At 39.3% G+C, this 13,339-nt stretch overlaps 1 protein-coding gene across 2 annotated transcripts in view; it reads right to left on the bottom strand.

The window, feature by feature from the left end:
* Window positions 1-9,040: 9,040 nt before the first annotated feature.
* The window catches only part of LOC128513138 (potassium/sodium hyperpolarization-activated cyclic nucleotide-gated channel 2-like), a 68,274-nt gene continuing 63,975 nt past the window's right edge, over window positions 9,041-13,339 (bottom strand). For both annotated transcript variants that reach the window (XM_053486793.1, XM_053486792.1), the window contains exons 8-9: window positions 10,387-10,551; window positions 9,041-9,963 (exon numbers count right to left, since the gene is read on the bottom strand). In XM_053486793.1, coding sequence (XP_053342768.1) covers window positions 9,041-9,963; window positions 10,387-10,551 — 1,088 coding nt within the window. The remainder of the gene's footprint in view (window positions 9,964-10,386; window positions 10,552-13,339) is intronic.

The raw sequence follows: 13,339 nt of genomic DNA, 5'->3' as shown, positions 1-13,339 counted from the left end.
GGTCAGGACATAGCAAAAGTTGACCAAGGAAGGAAAACCAGTGAACCGGCAAAAGGGTCATGGGCAGCCCAAGTTCACTGATCCCCGTGAGGAGTGAAGGCTGGCCCGTGTAGTCCAATCCAATAGAAGAGCCACTGTAGCTCAAATTGCTAAAAAGGTCAATGCTGGTTCCCATAGAAAGTTCAGAACATACTGTACAGTGCACAGTGGCGGCTGGTGCAAATCTTTTTTGGAGGGGCGCAAACAAAATTAAAACTTTAAAGAAGCAATAAGAAGTGCTGTGAAATCACATAGTGTAAGCTCGGCCATGATCATTTGACTTCTGCTTAATTAGAAGATCAGGTCGATCTGGTCCAAGCTCTTTAACTTTTTTTTTTTTTTGTCTGATCGCCTTGCAAAGGAGTATTTTAGCAAAGGAATTACAGAATTTTCTCTTATATTTAGCTGCCTTCCACGTCAATCACTATTCAATACATTAACTAACAATCAGCTGACTGTTAATAAGACTCGTTGAGAATGATCCGATCACATGAGCCCAAATATTTAAAAACAATATTGATTCAGTAATAAAAAAAAATTGGGAGAGTTCAAAAAGGTTAGATGATTTATAAAAATACAATTAGAGCTCAGCCTTAAATCACATGCTTTTCAAAAATTTACATGCTTACTGTACATAGTTAGTTTGTTCGGGGCCCTGCATACATGAACACAAATGAACATAATGCAGTTTAGATTTTTTTTTATTGTAAATAAATTATATTAAGAAATAGAGCGGGATATTGTGACTAAATGACTTTATTTCATGATTTAAATAAATAATTAATATGTCAAATAATTACATGTTAAAGTAGCATTCTTCTCTGTCTAACCCCAGCACACCCCTATTGACCAGCCGCCACTGACAATGCATCACTGTTTTGGTGGCAAAAGGGGGACCTACGCAATATTAGCTAATTGAAAGAATTAGTGTTGTAATAAATGTAATAGATGTGGAATGGATGCAATTAACCAGAATATCTTTTTCCTATACTGTAAATGATTGGGGAATTGAGTTCATGCTCCAATACATTAGAATGCAATGTTTACAGGAAACAGGAAACTTCCAAAAGATGTTGTCTTGATAATCAGTCTAATTAAACATGCAAATTTGTATTTTGCACCTAATATACTAATGTAATAATGTGAAGTATTTCAAACTGTATTAGGACCTGGGAGTCGCATTAGAGTCTGAAAATTAAAACAGATAATGAGCTCCAAAAAGATTTAGCTCCTTAATCATTTTGTTTGGTCTGTAACAGCAGAAGTGATTAAAACTGTAATAAACCTGTATAAGCATTTCAAAACAATTACATCATTTATTATGTTGACAGCAAGTTAATGTCTGTGAAAAGGTCACCTAGTGTCGATTGTACGATAAATCCTTGTAATGGTCAGGTCATGAATTTTATGTCTCTTAAATCTTAAAGGAATTATCAGTGAAGATGAAAGCAAGTCAGCTGAGAAGGTGAGAAGAATGACTACTTATACAGTAGCTGCTATTACATAAGTATTAACAGGGGATTAACTGTGTTACATACAGTATGCTGTTTAGCAGATATTGCAAGATACTTAAAAAAGCATCATGTGTCAATTCGCATAAAATCATGGAAGTATCATTAATTAACTTTAGGGTAACAACAAAAGTAACAACAACTCTGATAATTTTATTTTCTTTCCAGGTCTTTTAAATATTTTCTCCTTTAAAAAACCCCCAAAAACTTAAATGACAAGACAGTCGCGTGTGATCATACGCCAATGTGCTCCGTTTTTATTGCACAACAATTATTCATCTGTAAGGAATGCTTTAACAACATTGGTACTGATGGTGCAGGTTACCGAAAAAGACAAGTATAATGCTTAGTACCAGGAGCTTTAGCACATCACTGCCATAGACATCACTCCAGAGCTTATTGTCATTACCATATTAATCATCATTACTTATAAAACATCCAGACACCTTTTTGTTGCTGTTTTTTTATTTATTTTTTGATGACGTTATAACGAGCTTTATCCTTGCTACGGGCTTGGCATAATTTAGCTTGTTTTTATCCACAGATGAATTAAGTGAAGAGGTGCACTAACAGGAAAGGGAAGTGTATCTGAAGAAGAAAACATAGGTGGAAGAGTGCTTAAAGCCGGTGGAGCACGCTGGGGAGTCATCTTAGACTAGTGCACTTCAATCAAGCACAACAGGCAATAGATGACTAATATCTGATTGGGTAAGTGTGTATCTTAATATGTGCATGGATAATCATGACTAAGACTCAGTCAGCAAGAGGACAAAAGCAAAGATTGAGACTTTCACAAAAAGACTTTCACAGCCACTGCACTGACATTGAATAGTTTACAAGAACTCCAAACCAATAAGCGTCCTTACCCTGCTAAAGTCAAAAACACTTTCCTTAGTCTGATTGGGGGCTTAGTTGGGTTTAAATCATCATAGGGTTGCTTAGTGCTTAGCACTGTCACCTTGTACCTCTAGGTCCTGGGTTCCATTCCCTCATTGGGTCTGTGTGCATGGAGTTTGCATGTTCTTCCCGTGCTTGGTGGGTTTTTTCCAGGTATTCTGGTTTCCCCCCACAACCCCAAAGACATGCAGATTCTTAAATTGTCCCATGTAGCGTATGAATGCGCATGTGAGCTTTGACCAGAGGTCCTACCACGGTTGTGTCATACAAATGGGAATAAATACAATGGTAATCAACATTGGCCTCCACGGGCCCTAGTTGGACTACAGAGGTTTCTAGACAGGTGGTATCATCATAGACAGAAGTTTGAATGCATTTTGTCCTGCATTTTGGGGTTTTCATGTTTGCTGGAGACAATTTAAGAACATTTAGCATTATGCAAGATTATGTAAAAACAAAGATCTGGTTAATTTAATAAAAAAAGGATTTCTTTTTTGCAGTGTAATCAGTTCATTTTTATTGAGAAACTTCTTGAGAAAAATCCACCCATGATACTTTGAATATTTTATTCATCCATCCATCCATCCATCCATCCATCTAACTAGAGACCATGGAGGCCAATGGTGACAATTGAAGGCCAGTGGTGACCACCTCCGGTCAACATTTACACATGCATTCATACACTATGGGCAATTTGGGAACACCAATTAGCCCAATCTGCAGGCTAGTTTGGACTACCTACCAAGCACGGGAAGAACTTAAGGCGGGAATCGAACCCGGACCCTGGAGGGTCCCTAATTATAATATAATAATTACATATCTTCTTTGTCTTTCAACTGTTCCCTTTCATCTGCCTCGATCTAACCCTATCTTCTGTATCCTCTTCTCTCACAACAACTAACTTTATGTCCTCTCTTTGGTCTTTCTCTAGACCTTCTGCCTGGCAGTTCCATCCTTCTACCACTATGCTTACAATCTCTCCTCCGAACATGTCCAAACCACCTTAATCTGGTCTCTTTGACTTTATCTCCAAAACATCTAACATGTAATAAACTCATTCTTGATCCTATCCATCCTTGTCGCTCCCGAAGCGAACCTCAACATCTTCATCTCTGATACCCCCAACTCTATATAAAATTACAAGATAATATATATATAACCTACAGAATTAATGAGAGACCTTGTGCAACTGTTTTTATTTGTCTGTTTCCCACGAGGTAGAACTAAGATGAGAGACTTAGGTAGAGATGAAGTGAAGGCTAAATTAGCAGTGGGATTTAGCCTTCACTTAATTTCTTCCTAAATAAAGTGATGCAGCGGGGCTTTATATATATTCTGTCCAGCGCTTCCACCATCTGCAAAGTCTGCTCAAGCAGATTAGCTTTTAAAGCTTCACCTTTCGTGTTAATATCACTCTCGGTGTCTTCGCGCTTCTTATGTCGTGGACTGGCAAAGCCAAGTCTCTGCTATGACTCGCAGTGCAGATGTCATTGCTTTCTTCAGCATTTGCTGTGTACCACATTTCCACATTAATATAATGTTTAAAGTACATCAATTGCTATATTAACATTCTTCTATCTGATTCAAAATAAAGATTCAAGCTTAACTATACTCAAAGCAGAGAGAACTTTAACCAGAATAGAACTTTTTTGATATGCACAAATAGTTCTGTCCGCTGTAAAGTGTTTAATCTGCCGGAATATAACAGAAAAAGCTGAAGAAGAAAGACAACTTTGAGGAAGCTAGACTTCCTAACTTTTCTGATAAATCGCCAATTTTGTGTTATGATTGGTTACAAGGATTCAGTCTCATCTGCGTTTGATTAGATACTTTATTACATAGAAAAAAGGGTGAGACAATCAGTGCCTCTCTCTTCACCAATGAAAGGAAAATTTCCTTCCTGGAAACTCGTCACATAACATAATGTTACATCCACAAGAGGCAAACATGCGCAGAAGGAATATATTTATTCCAACAAGAAAGAAACGATCGTATCAAGTGTTTCCATGGCTAATATTTAGCTGTTACATGAATTACATTGTTACATCAGCTAGCTGATACAGTGCAAAATGAACCCAAATGGGATATTTTGTATTCATCCATTTATGAACCTCGTGTGCCAATATTTAGTATTCATACGCACACAAAAACATCTCTACTAAGATCTGCATTTCAACTCACTGCAAGGAAATTAGCAGTTTTCTTACAAACATTTGCTGTTGTACTGATGGGTTTAAAAACAACAGATGGCCAATTAGATTGCTTATTTTTCCCCAGGGCTTTCTGCTTTTCTTACAGATCTGTCTGATTGATATGTTAGTGTTTAACAGGTGTGATTTTTCTCCTTAAGTTCTATCAATGAACTATATCACTCTCTCACTCACTCATTCATCGTCCATACCACTTTATCCTGTATTCAGGGGGCCTGGAGCCTATCCCAGGGGGCTTAGGGTACGAGGGGGGATACACCCTGGACAGGGTGCCAATCCATAGCAGGGCCCACACACATACACTCACTCACTCACTCACACACCACGGGCAATTTGGGAACGCCAATTAGCCCAATCTGCATGTCTTTTGACTGTGGGAGAAAACCGGAGTACCTGGAGGAAACCCACCGAGCACGGGCAGAACAAGCAAACTCCATGCACACAGAGACGGGAATCGAGCCTGTCCGGGAATTAAAAAAACAACCTGTCAATGAGGGGGATGGGGAGATGGTAACCACACTATACACAAAAGGAAGCACCTCTTTATGACGGGTGTTAGGATGTAAAATTGATGTCTGAGTTTGTAACTTCATCCAAAATCACTGACTTCACCTTCAAAACATGTTTTTTTTGTTCTTCTTGTCACATAGAAATAGTGATATGTTTAAACAGAGAGACTATTTATTAATCCTGTGCAGTTTAACAGTATATCTAAATAAAATTATTTTTTATATACATATATAGCTAGGTGAAACTTTTACTCTTATATAGTCATCATTAAAAAATATACATGCATTTCAATATAGGATTTTTAATGTATTTAATGTTTTCACCCTGATGTTTTTTTTATTTGATGTGTGTGTGTGTGTGTGTGTGTGTGTGCTCAGCTGGCATCTACAGAGGCGAGTTTGATTTTTAAAAAGCCATCTGGCGTGATGTCTACGGATCGCAAAAGCAAAGCCTGCTCTGGTGGCTCCAGTGAAAAGCAGCATTCCGGTGGAGCAGAGGTTTTGGTATGTACTCCGTGATTCACTGCATTCAAAAGTCCAGACAAACATGAATGTGCAAGTTGTGTCTCCCAACGTAGGGAAAGACTATGCTGGATTATTTGTTTTCTGTCACTAACAACTATTCAGCAGCTATATTGTACATATATTGCAAGGATTAAAAAAAGAACACATAGTTTGCAGTTTCTTTTTACAAGGTCAAGTACCACTAAAATAGACGATGTGGAAACTAGGCATTACTAGGCACTAGGTATGTTGGCCTACAACAAATTGTGCATCGGGGCACACCGTAAAGACAAAGAAAAAACACTTATTATAACAAAAAAACACAAAGTACCCTGATTTACTAAGACATTTTATACCAAGGCATTCTGTACCGTTTACATGCGGTACCGTGATACAAGAGGTTTGGATGATGGTCCTCTCAAATTATTGTCCATTATTCAGCCATGGTGAGAAAAGCTGTCATCTGGCCTTTCTGCCAGGAAATAACTTTTTTTTTCCTTTTTTTTTTTCGTCAGGGAAAAGTACAGACAGAAAGCAAAAATTTTAAATCTCTACTTAAAAGAATACTTCATTCAGGATTGCTATTGTTACAGTGAAATAAAGCCAATCGATTCCATGCTGAAACTAAAATCAGTTTCTTTCTTTCAATATCCGCCAGGTTCGCCTTATGGGTTCGCACCGACTTCGACCACCTCGTATACAATCCTCTGAAGACATTTCTTTCTAGCAGAGCCTAAAATAGCAGCTTAAATAGGGCCAGCATAAGTGCATGATTACAAAAATAAACAGTTTCAGTCATTTGCAGTAAAACCACAGCAGTACATACAATAGATATGCATTAAATTTAGTTCATCTCATTCGGAATACGTTTGTTAGACGTTTGGGGATTTGAAGTAGGATAAACAACAACAAAAATAGAAAATATTCGCTAATCTTTGAAAAAAATGAAATAAAAACTCAGACATTCAGAAAAAAATGGCAGTACAGTACAGTACAGGAAGTATCATTTGAGAGTAATTAAAGATAACACACAACTTAGGTTTCTCAAGATTCATTAGATCAAATATCCTATTACTGCTATAAAATGGCTATGTTAGCTTAGAAGGGCTCGAAATAGACTTTCAGTCGGTCATATTGACTCGGATTGCACCAGCCTTCGTTTTAGTAGCCTCTAATGGTAACAGACTACGAGCTAAATCTACAACAGTGATAATAAAGATATGGATCTGAGCATGAATGTGAAGCTGAAATGCTCATACCGCTATTTTTACAATCATCAAACCACCAGGAATATGTTTTATCGTCATATACTCTCTCTCTCTAGAGGGCGCTCATGGGGATACCGCTTGTGCTTGTTTGTTTTAACACTTTTTTCCCCTCCGTACATGTTTTATGTCTAACATCCAGCTTCTGGCAAGTAGTGGCTGACGTAGGTAACACAAACGGTTCTTTTGGAGTTAAGTAGTAATTAGCTAATTAGCATAATGAACAACTGATCACCACAATAAACACTCAGCAAATATGCACGTTTTCCATTTTGCATTAGTCGATATGATTCTATTTACATGGCAGTAAACGCCAGTCGGCATACATTCAGGAACAAATACGCACCAACGGCCATCTGAGTTAGGCTTTCTTTTTTTCTCATTATTAAGTAAGCTCACTTTAACTAATCAGACTCATATACAACTGATTTACAAGGTCGTATTTACAAGCCAAGTGAAAAAAAAATGCAGCAGTTAACTAGTAACTACTAAAAAACATTTCTTTAAACCAAGACGATCGTTTTTGTTTCAACCATTAACCAAATAGAAAATTTGGCCAATTCTCGTGACAATCCCGTTACAAATGCTAATGCGTTAGCTTCCTTGTGAATAATATCTTGGAAGTTTTTGGTAAAGTGCAAAATATTGCCAATACTAGTTAAGTTGAACAAATAATGTTTTTTTTTTTGTCAAGTCAATATAATAAAATCCTGCATTTTTTTCCCTCGCAAAATATTTTTTTCAGGTAAATTATGCTGGCTTAAAGTGTAAAAATGAACCATGTTCAACCGGTTCAAGCTATATTCAAGTGAATTATAGCAGCACATTATTACCACAAATTCAACTACCAGTATGGGGTAAAAATCAGCTTTTTTGGGGGGTAACGTCAATTCTGAATTGTAGCATGCAAACTAAAATATTTCAGGAATTTCATATTTACAATCAAGGCTTAAACTCTAAATATGATTTACATAAACATTTCCTCAATCATTTCATTTTATTACACTCCATTAACTTACAGCCATAAAATATATTTTAAGTACATCCAAATGAAGCAATCATACAGTATAACTAAACTGCGAGACCAAACGCAGGGTATTGCGAAATCAGTATAATATTGCCTTTTGGATCACAGTTCAGATATAGATTCTTTTGGTTATCCGTTCCTAGTCACTACCCTTTTTTTTTTTTGGTATCTCCCACTAGAGAGTAAGTGGTGTTCATCAGTAAGCACTCTTAGTGCAAGTCAGAACTTCCAAGGTATTGCCTTTACCATTATAAGAATTCCTGTCAAAATGCCCAGTGAAATAAAGTAAAGAAGAAAAAAAAAGTTGCTTCACTACAGTGGCGTTACACTCTCATGACAAAACAGGTTGATAAATATATAACAAGCTTACCTCCTAACGCCGAACCCCACCCCAACATTCCCACATGAACTCACTTACCACTTATATGGCTTCTAAACTTGGAATAAAGGCAGTTAAATAAATGGCATTTCTTTTGAATTCTTTGCTCCTTTGACATGTACATGACCGAACTCAACCAAGCTCAACTTTGGTTTTTGAGTACATACAATGAAGATATTTTGTCCTTTTTTTTTAAACATATTCTATTTACATATCAGTATAAGATCGCCCAGCGGTCTATAATACTATTTTCATTGATATTTTACAGGAATATGAAGAACAGCTAGTTATTTTGCTACAATTATACAGAACAAACGACACTCAAAAACACTTTTGCAAAGCTTAAAATTTCATCATTGTCATGAGATACAAGTCCCTGATTTTCTTTACGTCTCAACTCAGGCCAGATTGCATTGTATGGACTCTACAGAAAACAACAGAAAATTCCCCCTTCTGTGTATGTCTTCATAACCAATACAGAAAAGGGGAAACTGGTAGCTGAAAGAGCACTGAGTAACTATATGAGTGGGCCAGCTAGGAAAATCCCACTTCTTCATCCTAGTTACAGCGGTGACATTGTCACTAATAGTCATTGACTGATTTGATTACTTCCCCTACACATTACACATTCTGCTCCTTTTAGTACAGAAAACCTCAGGACACACAAATGCCACCATGTCAGCATACATCAGAGTTTGGTCAGAGGTTTGAGGACAGCCTGGATCTAATAGTCGAGTCTGTCTCAGGGAGGCTAACTATAGAATCTTTTTTGTGCACTATTGGCTCAAGATAGCTTGGCCCTGCTCCACCAACAGGGGGCGGAGTGGAAGGTGACATCGGGTGAGGCTGTACTATTCTGTGAGGTACAGCACTTCTGATTCCAGAGGGCCCGGGTATTGCAGGGTGAGGGGCCGGCTGTTGCCCAATGGATGTGGAGGAAACATGGGCTGACAGTGGTGGGCTGGTACCCACAACTGTCACTCCGTCCTGGGGCAAAGAGGTTTGGGAACTGGACAACGCGCGTGCATCTTGGCTCATGCTTTCCACATGTTGCAAGGAGTGAGCACCCTTGCGTGTTGGACTGGGCACATGCTGCTGAACAAGGGACAGCTGAGATCCTGTACGCCCACCCATGGGGCTACAACCATACTGGAATGTCCTTGATCCCATTGGTGCCATTGGACTCTGCCCAGGTGGACTGGATGTGGCAGCGGAAGCACATGCACCCCCTGGCATGGGGCCTGGTGGCTGTGGCTGCATAGGAGAGACCGATGCAGGGCTGGAAATGTTCTGGATTACCTGGAAGCGCCGAACCATGCGGGGGGATTGTAGAGTGCCCGGGCCCACCAAAGGATTAGCCATTTGTGGGCAGAAGCTCATGGCTACGGCCTGCTGTAGGGTGGCAATGGCTGAGGTGCCTTGTGCCTGGCCAGGTGGGGCAAATATGCCACCAGGGATTGAAGCTGTCATAGACATGGCACGTGGACGTTGAAAGTCCACCAGTTTGACCATCTCACGGTCGTACTTCACAATTTCCTGAATCATTTCATTCTCTTGATTGTTGAAAACTCCAGTGTTGAGGTCATGTTGTACCTTGTGCATCAATATGGAGTTCTTCTTACCTGGTAGAGAAGGTATAAAAGATGGCAATTCAATTAAAAAGTAGGATGTCATGACACATTTGATCTTCTTCACCATATACCATAACACCGGTAATCTGTCATCCATCAAGAAGATATTTGTACAGCATTTTATGGAATTTTTGCTGCTCTAACAGATTCCTTACTTAGAGTCAGTGCATGACTCAGCTGACTGACTAAAACTATGGAAATACTATATTTGTTTTTTACATCCTGTCTGTTTTACTAGGAAAACATAAGACAAATGTTGTTTTCGTTGTCATTGATTTTTTTTACTTTAAGTATTTTTTCAGAGCAGGTGACACACCATCATCATTTAAATTTAACATCTTAAAGAAACAAACACTTATACAACATTATCGTTAAACCTTAATCCACATTAATAGAAGAGTGCAACCCTCTTACCTAGACGATCAAGTCTGTCGATTGCTACAGTCTCAAATGCTCTTCTCATCATAGGGTACTCCTCTAGTACCTCGTTGAAGTTGTCCACAGAGAGTGAGTAAAGACGGCAGTATGTCTCTGCCTGAACACTTGCTGTCCGGCGCCCTCGAGTTAGCAAACAGATTTCTGTAGGAAAAACAAACCACATACACACAAAGCACCTTGATTTGCATCTGCTATTTTGCATAGTGAAATTCCACACCTGTTGTTTTTGTCCACTATGAGTATACAGTAGGTATTCCCATCCTCACGCCATAGACAAAAAAACTGTGCGACATAACAAATATGTTTTTTTGGTGAACACAGAAGAAAAACAGATGTTTAGGCAAAGTCAGGTGTTGAAGTTGATACCTCTGAATTTTATGAGCATCCATTTCATTAGATGCGGATGGTGACTGGGGACGGTTCCACTTTACCATTAAGATAAGAAGTCTTGGCCTCGGCTGATGCAGACAGCTTTTCTCTGAGGACTTGTGACTGCAGTCGCTTGATAGTTAAAGACTGGGATTTTTTACAGACTACAGTACCTGAGCCTCCAATAATGAACTGAACTCCATATTAACCCTAAAGACATCAACTGTTATATTGAACTTCCAGCTGCTTAACACACAGTATGAATGCAGATCAATCCCTGCTTTCCATTATCACCTAAATGAGGATGGGTTCTCTGTTGAGTCGGGTTCCTCTCAAGGTTCCTTCCTATTGCCATCTCAGGGAGTTTTTCCCTCACCACTGTCGCTCTTGGCTTGCTCATCAGGGACTATCTAATAATGTTCATTCTCACACATTTACATTTTATACAAACTTCCAAAATTTCCTTTTGATTGTGTAAAGCTGCTTTGCGACAATTACAATTGTTAAAAGCGCTATACAAATCAAATTTAATTGAATTGAAGTTTCAGCTTAACAAATATGTATAATGTATTTTTGGAACAGCTTTTCTTCGCTCAGTTCATTTCTGGCTTCCACATCAAATTATTTCCAAGTACTGTACAAGCAACATAAATATAATCTCTGAAGAACAGATTTTCCACCAAGTGATGATCAGCAAGTGCAAGAGGGAGCAGCAATCAGCATATCCTCCAGCATTGCTATAGCCATCCATGGACAAGAGCCAAAGAAAGAAAATCTGCGAATGAATATCAGGGAAGGAGGGATGGATGGCAATACCACTCTCCCGTAAAAGCCGGTGACACTACCAATCGTGGACTTTTGAAAGCTCATAAACTGTACATGGTAGAGAGCGCTTTAGAAGGTGTTAGCCTTCACCTTCGCCATTTGGAAGACATTGTCCATGATAGTTGTTAGCAGGTGGAAACAGCAGGTCAAAACAAATGGTGGATTAAACGCATATACACAGCACTGCTTCGATTATTAGTCCAAAATTTGTGCAGATCTGTTCTCCTCAATGACTGGTAAAAACATTCTAATACCTCTTGCTGACATTATAAACACTGGCCAGTGTATTAACATCGCCTTCCATCAATCAGAGCCGGCCCCCAGCCTGGGCTCTAAATCAGTTCTGGATCAGCAGATGCAAATTCCAATATTCTTCTTCCAGGAGGCTGAAATTAATTATAGACAGCAGTGTCACTCCACAGCTACTCACTCACTGCTGGGTCTCATTCATCAAGTCAAGAGGCGATATTTGAAAGCACGCACACACAACTGAATGGCCCAACACAAGAACACATTCACGGGTGTGCACCAATACACCCTGGCACATACGCACATGCAAACAGATTAACACTAACAGCTCGACTCGCGTCTGGTCTCTGCCTCAGTCTCTCTATTTTGTAAAGCCCCTGAAGGCTGGCACACTGCATTGAAGAAAAACCAAAAAACCATGCTGTTGCTGCTACTGCTACTGATATTTCTCTCATGATTGAGTTCAATATCTGTCCTACTGAACACCCCAGGGGACAGACATCTGAAAAAGCCTTTTAACTCAGGCTACAGAAGGCATCTGTTTTAGTCTCAACCTTTCCAAGGTCAGTCGGGGGAAAAGCTCCCAGTCGCTCAGCAGTGCTGAGTCATCAGGGGTTTAACGGCACGCTAAGCTCATCTTCCACTTCCTAAATAAATAGATAAATAAATAACAATAATCATAATAGAAATTCCACCAAGTTGCATCACTTACCAGGCTCCATTTTCGTGCTAGTTGGTCATCTTACAGTATATGGATGAAATGAACAATGACTTTCTCTTGATTTTGTTCCTCCAGACTGAAATCAGCCATCATCCAGTAGTCATCATTGTACTGTACCTCACCACCCTTTGCTACCACTGCTGCTCCAACACCACCAACACCACCCTTCTACTACTTCTTCTTTTACTGCACTACTGTACTAACCATCACTACTACTACAGCTACATTACTGACTACTACTTCTACAGTACTTACCATGACCACCACTTGGAAGACAACTTCTTCTACTCATACTGTACATCACTAACCAGTATTTAGCATTGCCAAATACTACTACTTCTACTATTCAAACTTTTATTAATCTGACTGTTAATAAGAACTGCTGCTAATTTTGCCAACCCTACTGTTCTTAATTCTAAAACCTTTACATTTAGGCATTTGGCAGACGCTCTTATCCAGAGCGACTTACATTTTTTTAATCTCATTACACATCCGAGCAGTTGAGGGTTAAGGGCCTTGCTCAAGGGCCCAACAGTAGCAACTTGTGGTTGTGGGGTTTGAACCTGGGACCTTCCGAACCGTAGTCCAATGCCTTAACCACTAACCCCTGGCGTTAATGGTGGCTTAGTGGTTAGCACTGTCGCCCTTGCACCTCTATGGTCTGGATTTGCGTGTTCTCCCCATGCTTGGTGGGTTTCCTCAGGTACTCAGGTGGGGATTAGGCTGACTGGCGTTCCCAAATTGCCCGCATGTGTGTGACCTGTG

Source organism: Clarias gariepinus, chromosome 25 (assembly GCF_024256425.1).
Source record: "Clarias gariepinus isolate MV-2021 ecotype Netherlands chromosome 25, CGAR_prim_01v2, whole genome shotgun sequence".
NCBI lineage: Eukaryota > Metazoa > Chordata > Actinopteri > Siluriformes > Clariidae > Clarias > Clarias gariepinus.
The sequence above is the reverse complement of the archived record's forward strand: the minus strand, read 5'-3'. Positions and strand labels throughout refer to the sequence as shown.